Source organism: Oncorhynchus gorbuscha, linkage group LG16, assembly GCF_021184085.1.
Source record: "Oncorhynchus gorbuscha isolate QuinsamMale2020 ecotype Even-year linkage group LG16, OgorEven_v1.0, whole genome shotgun sequence".
Lineage (NCBI taxonomy): Eukaryota > Metazoa > Chordata > Actinopteri > Salmoniformes > Salmonidae > Oncorhynchus > Oncorhynchus gorbuscha.
The window spans coordinates 68,888,894-68,905,454 of record NC_060188.1 but is presented as its reverse complement, the minus strand read 5'-3'; the positions used below and the strand labels follow the sequence as shown (position 1 = coordinate 68,905,454).

Sequence of the window (16,561 nt, the reverse complement as noted above, 5' to 3'; positions counted from 1 at the left end):
GGCAGCACACAAATTAAAAGCTCTGCATGGTCAATCTGACATCTGCAGTGGTAGTACTGCATTTACTGTGATGGGGTCTCCTCAGAAGTTAGAACAAACATACTTTTTGCGCATCACAAAGCTGTTGTGAAGGAAGTGAGTGTGTTTACACAGAACCTCCCACCCCACCAAGCAATCATGTCAATGCGGAGGCCTCCACATTATTACAAGATTTGAGAGGTGCACGGCAATGCATATGCAGTACGGAGCTTGATTTGGCTCTGCAATTGTGTCACACTCTCCATACAAAGCCTCCACCACATTTTCAGATCAAGCGTAAATTGGCTTTAAATCATCAATTTGGAGTGCAGCTGCACAATGCCAGTGATATATTCAGGTTGACTTTGGATCTCTATGGGGCTAGTTATGGACCATCATTAAAATACATAATGTACATGGGACAACATAAAAATCCCAATAGCTCCAAATTTCAATGACTTAAACCTCAAAGCATCTATAAATGGTAATTTACATTGTGTAAATTGACAGTTACCAACTAACCTTGGAGATGGTTAGACTTTGGATAGTCTAACCAACTCTGCCACAGCTGAAGCAAATTAGCGCAATAATTTAGCTAACTTTTTCCACCTGCAAACACCTACATCAAACCACACCCCGAAACCAACTCACGTTTGAATTCAGTCACAGCCGCTATAGCATTTCTTAATTAACCAAATCTAAAACAAGGCCAAATCAGGAACTGCGGTAGCCCTTTAATAAAGGTTACCCCTTACTTTTTCGAACATTCTGTTAAAAATCGCGCAACATTTCAGCGTCCTGCTACTCATACCAGGAATGTAGTATATGCATATGATTAATATGTGTGGATAGAAAACACTCTGACGTTTCTAAAACTGGTTAAATCACGGCTGTGACTATAACAGAGCGTGTGTTTCATCAAAAAGCGCAAGAAAAACTGATCACCGAAAACTGGGAAAAATATCCATGTGCCACTTGCATGTATTGTCTATGGGAAAGCAAATTACATGGGGCTGAGATTGCAAGTCCTACAGCTTCCACACGATGTCGCCAGTCAATTGCCTGGGCTTTGTTTCTTGGTCAAACGAGTAAGAGAGAGCCCATTCCTTCCGGTCTCCGACAGGATGTTTTGGAGGAGAAATTTTCGACCATGATTTCAAGACGTGGAGCTATTGAATACACATCGCCCCGTGATCAATTTGATAGATTATTAACGTTTACTAATACCTAAAGTTGGATTATAAAAGTATTTCGAAGTGTTTTGTAAAAGTTTATCATTGACTTTTTTAATTAAAAAAAATGACGTTGCGTTTTAAAACGGTGTTTTTTCCTGGATCACACACTTTTCATAGATCGATATTTAGGGTATATATGGACCGATTTAATCGGAAAAAAGACCCAATAGTGATGTTTATGGGACATCTAGGAGTGCCAACAAAGAAGCTCGTCAAAGGTAATGAATGTTTTATATTTTATTTCTGTGTTTTGTGTAGCGCCGGCTATGCTAATTATTTTGTTTATGTCCCCTTCAGGTATTTCGGGGTGTTGCATGCTATCAGATAATAGCTTCTCATGCTTTCGCCGAAAAGCATTTTAAAAATCTGACTTGTTGGCTGGATTCACGACTGTAGCTTTAATTCAGTACCCTGCATGTGTGTTTTAATGAATGTTTGAGTTTTAACGAGTGCTATTAGCATTTAGCGTAGCGCATTTGCATTTCCAGATGGCTAGATGGGGCGCCTGCGTGTCGGGTGGGTTTAAGATTAACAGACCAGAACTGTGACCATTCAACAACAACAAAAAATAACAGCCTAAGCGGTGGGCCTCCCGAGTGGCGCAGCATTTAAGGCACTGCATCGCAGTGCTGGAGGCATCACTACAGACACGGGTTCTCCCAGCCGCAACCGGGAGACCAATGAGGCGGTGCACAATTGGCCCAGCGTCGTCTGGGTTAGGGGAGGGTCTGGCCAGCTGGGGCACGCTGACACGGTCGCCAGTTGTACCACCTTCCCTCTGACACATTGGTGCCGCTGTCTTCCGGGTTAAGCGAGCAGTGGGCTTGGCAGGGTCATGTTTCGGAGGACGCATGGCTCTCAAGCTTTGCCTCTCCCGAGTTCGTATGGGAGTTGCAGCAATGGGACAAAATTAACTACCAATTTGATATCACGAAATTGGGGAGCAGAAAAGAAAAGCGGGATGTCTTCATTGAGAAACCTGAAATCATGAATTATACTACAGCACTACTGTGCGGTTACATTCCTCAGCGAGAACCAAAAATGTCACTCAAACAGAAGGGGAAACTAACAAGTGTCGTGGAATATTCTAATCAAGTGAGAGACTCATTTCTTCAAACATGCATCTTTATTTAATATTGATTAACTATTGCAATAATGAAGCTGGTCGATCCCACACTCTGAAGTGTGATGCCGAGAGCTCAACGAGTAGAACTTAGCCACAGTATTTTATAGTTAAGACACATCCTCCTGAATATGTGACAAACAGATGTCTGGAAGAGGTCAAAAGGTTACGATTTGTATGTGAGAAAGGAGTATCCCCCAGCCAGATAGCATTTACTGTGAAGACTGTTCCAATTGTATAACAAACAGGGTTTGGCCCGTAAGACAAGATTCCTCCCATCAGCCGTCCACACCAGAGACATCTCCTCCCTGGCACCTCACAGTATACAAACACCAACTCATTCTATGGAATGCAGGCTTGAGGTTATATCACCAAGCCATCATAAAGCAATTGCTAACATCAAGCCCCAGAAGCCCAACTCAGTCCCACAGATGAGAGGGTAGTCATCAAACCTAATTTGATGCATTAAATAGTATTAAAACAATCTTGTAATTTTTCTACATACAACCAAAACTCAACAGGAGGGGTTCTGAAAGACACTCATGGGGGTGTCCACTGAAAGTTGACCCACTAAAGAAGAGGCAAGCAAAATAAAAACCCACATCAAACTTAAAGACAGGAAACAAGTCAAATGGTGGCGCAAAGAGAAAACAAAGCCCAGACAAATGATTGTTTTTCTCGAAAGATAAAATGGGTCTCGCCAACTAAAGGACAGCACAGGTGAAACACCTTCACACTAACGAGATGGCAACCAACACAAGTGTAACACATACTGACTAACGAGGTGCGCCCTACATGCTAACTTTCAACCTCAAAATATACATTTAAAATACAAAGCCTGTAACAACTGCTTGTCTATTTTTGAAAATTTTATTTCACCTTTATATAACCAGGTAGGCTAGTTGAGAACAAGTTCTCATTTACAACTGCGACCTGGCCAAGATAAAGAATAGCAGTGTGAACAGACAACAACAGAGTTACACATGGAGTAAACAATAAACAAGTCAATAACACAGTAGAAAAAGAGGGGAAAAAAGAGTCTATATACATTGTGTGCAAAAGGCATGAGGAGGTAGGCGAATAATTACAATTTAGCAGATTAACACTGGAGTGATAAATGATCAGATGGTAATGTACAGGTACAGGTAGAGATACTGGTGTGCAAAAGAGCAGAAAAGTAAATAAATAAAACAGTATGGGGATGAGGTAGGTAAATTGGGTGGGCTATTTACCGATATACTAGGTACAGCTGCAGCGATCGGTTAGCTGCTCAGATAGCAGATGTTTAAAGTTGGTGAGGGAGATAGTTGTCAAAATACCTTATTGATCTCTACTGTGATGATTCTAGTATCCCATTTGAGTAGACTACTGTACATAAGGCTTATTGACTGATCTGTGCGAGTACATCACCTCCCACTGTAAATGATCTGGATTTGGACATATAGACAGTACATGGTGAGGGGATGTGGTGTGCTTACTGTAAATGTGCTTACTGTATATTACTGGGATGGCCCATCATTATCTATATTATTGGTTTATTTGACAGTATATCCCTTTTCATGAACTACTTGACTTATGTTCTGACAGGGTTGTCAAAAGCACACTTATTTTACATCTAGGGCTGTTATTCACCTGCCAACATAGCTTTATCACACAACAGCCCAAGACAAAAAAAAGGGAGAACCTTACATGTGTTCATGTGGGCTCTTGAGTGGTGCAGCGGTCTAAGGCACTGCATCTCAGTGCAAGAGGTGGCACTACAGTCCCTGGTTCGAATCCAGGCTGTATCACATTCAGCCATGATTGAGAGTCCCATAGGGTGGCGTACAATTGGCCCAGCGTCGTCGGGTTTGGCCATGGTAGGCCGTCATTGTGAATAAGAATTTGTTCTTAACTAACTTGCCTAGTTAAATAAATGTTCAATTTAAAAATAAAAAAGCATACTGTACAATACAGACTGTGGTTAACACTGCCCTCCCCCATCCCGCCCATATATCCCAGTGCAGTCCTCCTGGCCCTAGAAGAGCAGAGTCAATCCCACATGTACAGTAGCCTACTCATCAATATCACGCCTCTGTTCCACTGTAGCCCCAAACCCTCTGAATGCTTGGGCAGGTAGCAGCTCCTGTAGAAACACATGAGAGCCTGTATCTGGTCTTACACCTGCTCCCCCCAAGGGTTGATTAAAAACTATAGACCCTCCTATTCAACTGCCATTTCCACCCCCCTCTCCAATGTGCTGGTCTTCTCTCAGAACAGTATCTACTTGTTAGTCCAATGAAGGCTTCCCTCCGTTGCGTGGGACTGACTGAGGTCCACATTCTTATAGTAAAGCCCTGAATGACAATGTAGGGTGTAATGTAATTATTTGGTGAATGATGGCACAGAATATTTGTTGTTTATGTATGACATCTCTAATTTAATTCAACATTCATTTTTTATTTTCCTCATTGATCATTCCTGAAGTTATGGTTATTTTGTTATGTCATATGTGTAATTCTCAGCTGAAACAGCAGATGAGCCATTGAATGGTCACTGTAGGTCAGGGCTCTCCAACCTTGTTCCCGGAGAGCTACCCTCCTGTTGGTTTTCGCACCAATCCAAACCTGATTATTAGAATCAGGTGTGCTAGATTGGGGTTGGAGCGAAAACCTACAGGACAGTAGCTCTCCGGGAACAGGGTTGGAGAGCCCTGCTGTAGGTGTAGTAAAATGTGGCCACTTGGAGGTGTACAGAGAAGAGAATACTACCATTGTCTTTGTTATATGCTTTTATAATATTCAAATGTACATTCACAAATATATTTGTCTGAGCTATCCAAACACAATCTCACACACACACACACACACACACACACACACACACACACACACACACACACACACACACACACACACACACACACACACACACACACACACACACACACACACACACACACACACACACACACATGTTTGGTTTACTATACCTTTTGGGGACCAAACAATTGATTTATATTCAAAATCATATTTTCCCTACCCCTAAACATAACCTGTAACCCATAAACCTAACCCTAATTGTAGTCCTAAACCTAAAATAGCCTTTTTCCTCATTGGGGACAGGCAAAATGTCCCTACTTGTCCAGGTTTTCCTTGTCCACACTCATAGTCATACAGTCATACCCTCCTTCTCTCTATTTGTCCACAGAAACAGCCTCTGGCCAGGCACCATTGAAACTTCATACTGTCTTGTTGACCCATTGAGCACAAATGCCCCTCCTTTGTTGTCATTTGAAAACTAAATTCCACTCAATGTAAAATACAGAGAACAATGTCATCTGGACTCTTTGTAAGCAACTGTAGGCAACAATATACTTTTAGTTTGTTATTCTCTTTCTCTCACAAGGAGAGCTGCATGTACATGAATGGTTTTGGTAGAGCAGTGATAGTAATTGTTCTACTCTAAAAGGAAATTTTCCTTGTTTGTACAAATTACCCTCCTACAGGACCTGTCACACTGACATAAATCACTTGATCCAGAATGTGACAAGTGTTGAAAAAGTACATGTTTTGTCTATTTCAGATCCATAACAGCAAACATGTGACTTCATGTGGGGAGCATACTCAAATAAGCTATTTTAGTTGTGGCGTCGTTGATAGAGGTAGAAGTGGCTTTTTGTGTGTTATTCTTTCTTTGTTTTTGACTGGTGTTTAACATTTTCGTAAGCTATAAATACTGTTGTGCAATGCATCGGATGATTGTTTGTTCAATGTGTACATGTCTTCATCTAAATAAACATTCAATAAAAAGGTATAATAATCTTACTAAACATTGATGGATTGAATTTGTGTTCAATCTTCATAGATAACACAAGATATTGCATTGTAATTGTATTTAGTCATTCCAATTATCTCGTTAGAAAACAACATTTAAAACAACAAGTTAAGTGTGTCTGGCTGCTGTGCGCGTGTCACCCACTTTCCATGGTGGAACCTGTTGGGACAGTATTGAAGAGGAAAGGGGGAGGTGGAGGGAGAGGGTTGGATTCCAATGCCTGTGGAACAGACAGAGACTGGACAGAGACTCAAGAAGCTATAGGATTTCTCCTGTAGAAGTGGCCCAGACCCCAGTGAGACCACCTCAGACCACAGGCCTCCACACACAGATGGAGCATGACCAGGTTATTGGATTTACTCTCTTCTATAACTCATCGGCCATGTCTATTGGATAATATTGATCTTTTTACTTTTGTTCCTACTTGGTTTGGGAACAAAACATTGCCAGATCTAGTTTTGTGCCTGGTATGGCTGATAGACCTTGCATTTTTTTTATTTAAATGTGAGATTAGTAGAAGTTTGAGGCATATAAATGAGTATTTATGTAATTGTATCTTGGCTTTCAATGTTTGCTAGTAAATTCAGTTGTGTTTCACTGACTAGTAATTTGCCATTCGGGTTTGGATCCACTGAATAGATTGTTGGTTTGGATCCACTGAATAGATTGTTGGTTTGGATCCACTGAATAGATTGTTGGTTTGGATCCACTGAACAGATTGTTGGTTTGGATCCACTGAATAGATTGTTGGTTTGGATCCACTGAATAGATTGTTGGTTTGGATCCACTGAATAGATTGTTGGTTTGGATCCACTGAATAGATTGTTGGTTTGGATCCACTGAATAGATTGTTGGTTTGGATCCACTGAATAGATTGTTGGTTTGGATCCACTGAATAGACGTATTGGTGCAACACTTCTCAGCATTGCTCACACTACCATAACAACACTTACAACATGCTTGTGATGCTGATGGGTGTGTGTGTGTGTTAGAATATTGTGAAGAACATGCCATGGACTTATAAAAACACCTTCCACATATCAATGTTTGTCTAACAGATGTTGGATCTTAACTTGATCACTCAGGAAATTCAAATGATCCTTGTGAATCCCTGAAAAATATAATTTTGCTTTCTCTTCATGCAGGGCAATCGAGTCAGTGGGATCAGGGCTTGCTATCAAAATTATTATCACTCAAATGCTGGGCCTAAGTCATATCACTGCAACATTAAAATGTTCAAAAATCTATCTGAAATGCAGCCATATATACAGTGCATTTGGAAAATATTGAGACCCCTTCACTTTTGACACATTTTGTTACGTTACAGCCTAATTCTACAATGGACTTTAAAAATAAAAAAATGTCCCTCATCAATCTATACACACAATACCCCATAATGACAAAGCAAAAACAGGTTTTTATAAAAATAATTATCATATTTACATGCGTATTCAGACCCTTTACTGTGTACTTTTGAAGCACCTTTGGCAGCGATTGCAGCCTCAAGTCTTCTTGGGTATGACACTACAAGCGTGGCACACCTGTATTTGGGGAGTTTCTCCCATTCTTCTCTGCATATCCTCTCAAGCTCTGTCAGGTTGGATGGGGAGCGTCGCTACACAGCTATTTTCAGGTCTCTCCCGAGATGTTCGATCAGGTTCAAGTCCATGCTCTGGCTGTGCCATTCAAGGAAATAAACCACTCCTGTGTCGTCTTGTCTGTGTGCTTAGGGTCATTGTCTTGTTTGAAGGTAAACCTTTGTCCCAGTCTGAGGTCCTGGGCGCTCTGGACAAGTTTTCATCAAGAATCTTGTAGTGTAAAATTCTTTATTAAGTGAGAGAGACTTATTATTTCTTCAAACAATCAATATTTTTTATTGATTAAGAATTGCAACGGTGATCGTTGAGAGCCCAACTTTACAGAGGAATCATGGTTCTTATATAGCTGACACTAAAAATGCATAGTCGTGGCTGGTTCCACCCCTCCCCAGCAGCTTGGGGCATCATAAGCTATCTTGGGTTCATCTTGTGAGTTATGTGCACCAGGTGTTGTTTTTACCCCCCAGCTTAGTGTCTCGGATGCAAAGATGATTAGAGACAAAGAGGGGTTTGTTCTACTACTTCAGGCTATCTCTATCTGGGGCCACACAGAGGCCAACTCATTCTATTGAATGCAGGCTGTAGGTTTTACCACCAAGCCAGCACAAATCAATTGCTAGCGCCAAGCCCCAGAGGCTTGAGTACTCATCGATGCTTAAACAGTATTCTAACATAATCTTGTAAATGTTCTACCATAATCTCTCTGTACTTTGTTCCGTTCATCTTTCCCTCAATCCTGACTAGTCTTCCAGTTCACGTTGCCATTATGGGGAATTGTGTGTAAATTGAGGAGGTAAAAAATAATTTAATCCATTTTAGAATAAAGCTGTAACTGTACATACAGTGCATTCAGGAAGTAAGGGGTCTGACTACTTTCCGAATGCACTGTATGTTTCATCAGTTGTGTCTTTTATAGTTCAGGGTCGTGTAGGATTTTGGGCTAGAGTTAAACTTCAGATGTAATCATAGAAGTCCTGCCTGTGTTTAGAATTTGATCACGTACGTAGCCTACTAATGCCCATGAAAACCTACCTGACTCCCTTCTCTCCACAGAACAGTGACCATCCACCCCCATACTACTTAGCAGTAGTGCCCACCCAGCCTCCTCCAGAGTATGGAGAGGTGGTGGGAACAAGAGGGTGGTCTGACACCCCCTCCCAACTTTACCACATCAACCAGCCGATGCCACATGCAAATGTCATCCATGTCTCTGAGAGTGCCCGTAAGTTCCTCACATTCCCTTTAACTTCTTCAATCCTCAATATATATTCCTTCCCCTAACTATAACTGCAACTCTTTCTATGAGAGGGCTCCATCTTTCTCTCTCTTTCTAAACCTAAAATGTCTCTGTTTCTCCCCCCTGCAGCCCCTCGTCGTAAGAAAAGCTTGTCGTGTGAGAACAGTTCCCGCTGTTACAGAGGATCAGGAGAAGCCACCCTACTGCTTGTCTTCCTCGTTATTGCTTTCTGGCTGGGGGGTAACTGGACCAATAACTTACAGAGAACCCATACAGTACAATTATGTGGACATAATATAACATAATTTAACACTGACATAATGTAACAATACAATATGTCAGAATTTATGACAGAAACATCTATTTCCAAAATCATAAATTCCATATTAAGGGTATGATGTGAATGTAATATACCTGGTATGATATTGCATTGTTTTAGCATACTAACATGGGGGCTTCCATGGCTCTGGATATCCTCTGGCCTCTCTCTTTGACCTCTGTCCAGTATGTTATGGTCCATCCCTGGTGTCTGGCCACCAAAGCAGCAGTGAAGCCTACCAGCCCAGCGAGATGGAGAAAGACAGCTGTCCCTCCAACACTGTGGAGTGTGATGGCCGACAGGAATGCAAACTGGGCAGTGATGAGACCAATTGTTGTCAGTACTCCAATAGCTATCACCTAGTTTTTATTGTCAGTAACAAAAACAGAAGGATCCTTTCTGGATCTGTAATGGATTTGTAATGTTCTAACTGAGTGATGCATCTGTGTGATCCAGTGATGTTCTAACTGAGTGATGCATCTGTGTGATCCAGTGATGTATCTGTGTGATCCAGTGATGTTCTAACTGAGTGATGCATCTGTGTGATCCAGTGATGTTCTAACTGAGTGATGCATCTGTGTGATCCAGTGATGTATCTGTGTGATCCAGTGATGTTCTAACTGAGTGATGCATCTGTGTGATCCAGTGATGTATCTGTGTGATCCAGTGATGTTCTAACTGAGTGATGCATCTGTGTGATCCAGTGATGTATCTGTGTGATCCAGTGATGTTCTAACTGAGTGATGCATCTGTGTGATCCAGTGATGTATCTGTGTGATCCAGTGATGTTCTAACTGAGTGATGCATCTGTGTGATCCAGTGATGTATCTGTGTGATCCAGTGATGTTCTAACTGAGTGATGCATCTGTGTGATCCAGTGATGTATCTGTGTGATCCAGTGATGTTCTAACTGAGTGATGCATCTGTGTGATCCAGTGATGTATCTGTGTGATCCAGTGATGTTCTAACTGAGTGATGCATCTGTGTGATCCAGTGATGTATCTGTGTGATCCAGTGATGTTCTAACTGAGTGATGCATCTGTGTGATCCAGTGATGTAGCTGTGTGATCCAGTGATGTTCTAACTGAGTGATGCATCTGTGTGATCCAGTGATGTATCTGTGTGATCCAGTGATGTTCTAACTGAGTGATGCATCTGTGTGATCCAGTGATGTATCTGTGTGATCCAGTGATGTTCTAACTGAGTGATGCATCTGTGTGATCCAGTGATGCATCTGTGTGATCCAGTGATGTTCTAACTGAGTGATGCATCTGTGAGGTTCTAATTGAGGGATGTATCTGTGTGATCCAGTGAGGTTCTAATTGAAAGATGTATCTGTGTGATCCAGTGAGGTTCTAATTGAGGGATGTATCTGTGTATTATCCAGTAAGGTTCGGGTCGAACGGGGCTCTCCAGGTGAAGACAAACAGCGCTGGTAGTTTCCTCCCTGTATGTTACAGTGGCTGGAACAAGGGCCTGGCTGACCAGACCTGTGCACAACTAGGCTTCAGAGCGTAAGATCCTCCACTGTTTTGCTGCCCTCTTTTGGTCTAAAGATTGAACTGTGCAAACCTGTGTGACCATACCCATCAAATACATCTAAATCAAATCACATTTTATTCATAATGTACACAGGTTAATGAATGTATAAAAGGTGCATGAAATGCTTGCGTGCTAGTTCCCTCAATATTGCAGTACAATAATCAATAATCAATGGGTTTAGTGGTGTGAGGTAGTGATGTGGGGACGTGTATCTGAACTTCTCCCTGCATCTATTTATTTAGGAGTCATAGCACTAGCAGTGTGAAAGATGGGTCCTCTACCACTCTCACTGTGACAGGGCAGATCTGCAACACCATCCAGGGAAAGGTGTCAGTAAAGTGAGTGCTCCTGGACACACTCAACAGCCCTTTGCATATGTCACACACTGAGTAATCATTTACATGCCAGGTTGTGTACATAGCTGTGGGAAGTAGGGATGCTGCATCACCTCCTAAATAATCAGAATATATACACACACAAACAAATATATAAATAAATAATACATCATTGTTATTTATTTATATATATATATTTTGTTTGTGTGTGTATATATTCTGATTATTTATCAGAGCCAAAAATGTCACCATTAGACCATTAGAAGGCAAATAAAACATGTGACCTCATTGGTGATCTGATTGAACTGTGCGTTTCTGTCTGTGTTCAGTAGCTCATCTTGCCTCAACAAGGACACTGTATCCCTGCAGTGTATCAGTGAGTAACTGTCTTTACATTCTCACAGTTCATACACAAAGGCAACCAGGGGTGTTTTAAGGCTGGATAGAGCTTCATCTAGCTCTCCTGATGAACAGAGGACCAAATACAAATCCCCATACTGTATTAGGACTACAGACTTACTCCCTCTCTCTGTCCCCATGGTAGACTGTGGCCGGCAGCAGTCGTCCAGAATCATAGGGGGCTCTGCAGCGAATCTGGGTGATTGGCCTTGGCAGGTCAGCCTCCACTTTCGGGGTTTTCACACCTGCGGAGGCACCCTGGTGGCTACTGACTTTGTGGTGACAGCAGCCCACTGCTTCCCCAGGTCAGTGCGGCAGACACCACAGCAGACAATGACAAGGAGCTGTGCTGAGACAATGTAAAACAGAACAGTAATGACATTATCAAACAGAACATATAGAATAGCCATGAAATGTAACAATGCTAAGACAAAAGAACTGGGCTATAACAGAACAGATGCAAAGACAGAACAGATCTGGAAGTGAACAAAGCTAACCGAAGTGAGCTAGCGAAGACTGAACAGATCTGGAAGTGAACAAAGCTAACCGAAGTGAGCTAGCGAAGACTGAACAGATCTGGAAGTGAACAAAGCTAACCGAAGTGAGCTAGCGAAGACTGAACAGTGCTTACGACGAACATAACTAAAACCGTTATCAGTGAAGAGGTAAATTACCTAACAACTCTTCTATCTCTAGGAAAGACTCATCGTACCTGGTGCCCAATAACTGGCGTTTGTACATGGGCATGGTTTCTCAGACGATGCTGCCTGTCCCTGGGATGGTGGAGAAGATCATTGTCCATGAGAGCAATGATGACAACACCAACAACTATGACATTGCCCTGCTTAAACTCACACAACCTAACAATATTACGTGATTAATGATGCACATTACACCATACTGGGACACTATCTTTGATAGTCATAATTAATGTGTGTGTGTGTTGTTTCAGACAGCATCCAGCCTGTGTGCCTGCCTGCGTATGACAAGACCGTCTCCCCCGGGACAAAATGCTGGACCTCTGGATTTGGGACAACAGAGGGGACAGGTGAGGCACAGGGGGGCGGCTGTTAGGTTCTGTTTGCCATTGGGGTGAACATGAAGAGGAAATAGAAATGCAGCATGATGTAATTAAGGACTAGAAAACAATCTGGTGTGATATTCTGTATGGTTGACATGCAGGTGAAAGAGGACCCAAAAGCGACTTAACAGAAACAGAGTTTATTCAAGTCCAAACAGGGAATAACAGAAATCCTCTAGTCTGTAGAGGGGAATAACAGGAGAAGCGGCCACAGACTGCAGGTCGCTTCGGGTAGGCGCAGGCCGTAGTTGACAGAGACACCTGCTCACACGCAGCATCTGATGAAGGCAAAAAACACGACAGGACAGGGCGATACACAATCACAGCACGGTGAATTCTAAACAAGGAACCGACAGGACAGGAACGGAACACAAAGGAATAAATAGGGACTCCAATCAGGGGAAAGGATCGGGAACAGGTGTGGGAAGACTAAATGATGATTAGGGGAATAGGAACAGCTGGGAGCAGGAACGGAACGATAGAGAGAAGAGAGAGCGAGAGAGTGAGAGAGGGAGGGGGAGAGAGAGGGATAGAAAGAGGGAAAGAACCTAATAAGACCAGCAGAGGGAAACGAATAGAATGGGGAGCACAGGGACAAGACATGATAATAAATGACAAACATGACAATGGTGATATCTGTTTGATTTTGTTGCTTTATGTTCAGCCCGTGGATCCACAAGTCTTATGGAGGTGACTGTGGACATCATTGACTCCAGTGTATGTAACAGAAACACAGTCTACAATGGCCAGGTCTCTCAAGACATGTTGTGTGCTGGAGATATGAAGGGAAGCAAGGACTCCTGTCAGGTGAGTAAAGAGGACACTAGGACCCATCAGAGAACCACAGACAGTAGCTACTTCCACACAGCTTCTTACATGATGTCCACAAATCTCATCCTGGGTTGCTCTATTCCCCCCTTCCCTTTTCTTCTCTCCCTCTCCCTCTTCCTCTCATCTCCATTTCCATCTCCCACTCCCCCTACCGCCCCCTTCCTCCACTAGAGGGACAGTGGAGGCCCTCTGGTGTGTAAGGACTCAGACCAGCGCTGGTACCTGATGGGGGTGACCAGCTGGGGGGTAGGCTGCGGCAGGAGGAACATGCCGGGGGTCTACAGTCGTGTCAGCCTCCTGTTGCCCTGGGTCTACAGTAAGATGCAGGTAGGGAAAGGAGCACCCAGGACCACTGGGAAGACACATGCTCAGACAACCTCAGCACTGGGGTGGAATTCTATCAATAATTCAATTCATTTTCATCTGTACTGCTTCAGAGGGCACTTATATTCATTTTGATATTTTACATATAGTATCATTAGTTCAACTTAGAACTGTGAAACCTAATTGTAGTTAGCTGTCAGAATAAGGATTGAGTAGGATGGTGTTATTAGTAATGTGCCTCCTGAACATGTTCCTTCTACTCTCCATCTCCCAGCAAGCAAGACCGTGATATGATCACAGCTGCTCTCATCCAGGGATGCTCAGCATGTCTTTTGGACCTGACAATGAGACTGGTGTGAACCCTACAACACTGGCAGGGAATGGAAGGCTTGCAAGAAAGGTTTTTATATGTGATATCTGCTGTCATTGGACTGCTGTCATCTTAACGTGCGTTGGATCATTGTTTCCCTGAAACAGTATTGAGCATATCTATATTTGTGACATATTTTATGAAGAATGTCTTTTACTCACACTGCAACCTCTTATGAAGCTATAAACCTGTCTCAGGATATACTCCAGGTTCACATGGACCTTACTGATGCTACAGTGAACTACACTTGCTGTTTTCTATGGCTGAGAGTTGTGAAACGGAAGAAAATGTATCAGGAAGATTTTTCTAATCACTTTAACGTAACACTAATTACCTTTTTGGCACTGATGATTCCTAGATTGTTTGTCGATTGTTTCAACTTATGTACCCTTTTGTGTGATGTGTGTGAATTATCGATTCTGCTTTTCCATGTCTATCACTGTGTGTCAATTGGAATTATAATTTATTTTGTCATTATTTGAGTCAGAATGTATTACTCAAACTAGAAACGCCATGATTCAACTTCATGAATGATATTGAATATCATTCTTCTGCTGTTAATCAATAGCTGACTAGAGCACGAGGGTGTAATTGTCTATTGACTGCAGTGGAGAGTATGGATTTACCAGTGACCTCAGTACATGAGTGTAGTTGAGATGAATGGAAGTTGATGGCTGCAGGCCTGTAAGTAGGTATTCTCCCACTGGGAACACACTGGTTGAATCAATGTTGTTTCCACGCCATTTCAACACAATTACGTTGAACCAACGTGGAATAGACGTTGAATTCACTTCTGTGGCCAGTGGGCTGTTAATCCTCCAACAGGCATCATTGACAAACTGGGTCCAGAAAATGTTGAGTAATCACTGTGACAGACAGGTATGTTTGTCCCTGTTTCGTTTTGTTTGCTTCTGTTTAAGAAATGTTTTCAACAGAATCAGCACAATGAATACACCCCTGATCTGATGCAAACACAGTTTATTTTCATAGCAGCCACATACAAAGAACTCATATGTGTGTGTGTGTGTATATATATACTGACCAAAAATATAAACGCAACATCCAACAATTTCAAAGATTTTACTGAGTTACAGTTCATAAAAGGATATCAGTCAATGGAAATACATTCATTAAGTCCTAATCTATGGATTTCACGACTGGGCAGGGGCGCAATCATGGGTTTGCCTGGGAGGGCATAGGTCCACCCACTGGGGAGCCATGCCCAGCCAATCAATCAAATGTATTTATAAAGCCCTTTTTACATCAGCTGATGTCAAAGTGCTGTACAGAAATCCAGCCTAAAACCCCAAACAGCAAGCGATGCAGATGTAGAAGCACGGTGGCTTGGAAAAAAATCACTAGAAAGGCTGGAACCTAGAGAGGAACCAGGCCCTGAGGGGTGGCCTGCCCTCTTCTGGCTGTGCCGGGTGGTGATTATAAGAGAACATGGCCAAGATGTTCAAACGTTCATAGATGACCAGCAGGGTCAAATAATAATAATCATACTGGTTGTAGTTGGTGCAACAGGTCAGCACCTCAGGAGTAAATGTCACTTGGCTTTTCATAGTCGATCATTCAGAGTTAGAGACAGCAGGTGCGGTAGAGAGAGAGTCCAAAACAGGAGGTCCGGGACAGGTAGCACGTCCAGTGAACAGGTCAGGGTTCCATAGCCGCAGGCAGAACAGTTGAAACTGGAGCAACAGCATGACCAGGTGGACTGGGTACAGCAAGTACTCATCAGGCCAGGTAGTCCTGAGGCATGGTCATAGGGCTCAGGTCCTCCGAGAGAAGAGAGGGAGAAAGAGAGAGGGAAAAAGAGAAAGTGAGAATTAGAGAGAGCATACTTAAAATTCACACAGGACACCGGATACTCCAGATATAACAGACTGACCCTAGCCTCCCGACACAAACTATTGCAGCATAAATACTGGAGGCTGAGAGAAGGGTTCGAGAGACACTGTGGCCCTGTCCGATGATACGCCCGGACAGGGCCAACCAGGCAGGATATAACCCCACCCACTTTGTCAAAACACGGCCCCCACACCACTAGAGGGATATCTTCAACCACCAACCTACTACCCCGAGACAAGGCCGAATATAGCCCAAGAAGATCTCCCCCACGGCACGAACCCGAGGGGGGCACCAACCCGAACGGGAAGATCACGTCAGTGACTTAACCCACTCAAGTGACACACCCCTCCTAGGGATGGCATGGAAGAGCACCAGTAAACCAGTGACTCAGCCCCTGTAATAGGGTTAGAGGCAGATAATCTCAGTGGAGAGAGGAGAACCAGCCAGGCAGAGACAGCAAGGGTGGTTTGTCGCTCCAGCGC

At 42.9% G+C, this 16,561-nt stretch overlaps 1 protein-coding gene across 1 annotated transcript; it reads left to right on the top strand.

Annotated features, from left to right (window-relative positions):
• The first annotated feature begins 8,810 nt into the window (after positions 1-8,810).
• On the top strand, positions 8,811-14,217 carry LOC123999803 (transmembrane protease serine 13-like). Its single transcript, XM_046305826.1, has 12 exons — positions 8,811-9,012; positions 9,157-9,267; positions 9,533-9,682; positions 10,734-10,860; positions 11,131-11,226; positions 11,556-11,599; positions 11,768-11,927; positions 12,319-12,490; positions 12,577-12,670; positions 13,368-13,510; positions 13,706-13,923; positions 14,133-14,217. Exons 1-12 carry the CDS (start codon positions 8,811-8,813, stop codon positions 14,215-14,217), a joined length of 1,602 nt encoding a protein of 533 aa, XP_046161782.1.
• The last annotated feature ends 2,344 nt before the right edge of the window (positions 14,218-16,561 follow it).

What these genes read in the sequence shown, in the direction of transcription:
- LOC123999803 (XM_046305826.1), top strand. Translation starts at nt 8,811, where the DNA reads ATGAAAACCTACCTGACTCCCTTCTCTCCACAGAACAGTGACCATCCA. An exon ending in CAGTGATGAGACCAATTGTT is followed by an intron (nt 9,683 to 10,733) that starts GTCAGTACTCCA and finishes TGTATTATCCAG; the next exon opens with TAAGGTTCGGGTCGAACGGG. An exon ending in GCACAACTAGGCTTCAGAGC is followed by an intron (nt 10,861 to 11,130) that starts GTAAGATCCTCC and finishes CTATTTATTTAG; the next exon opens with GAGTCATAGCACTAGCAGTG.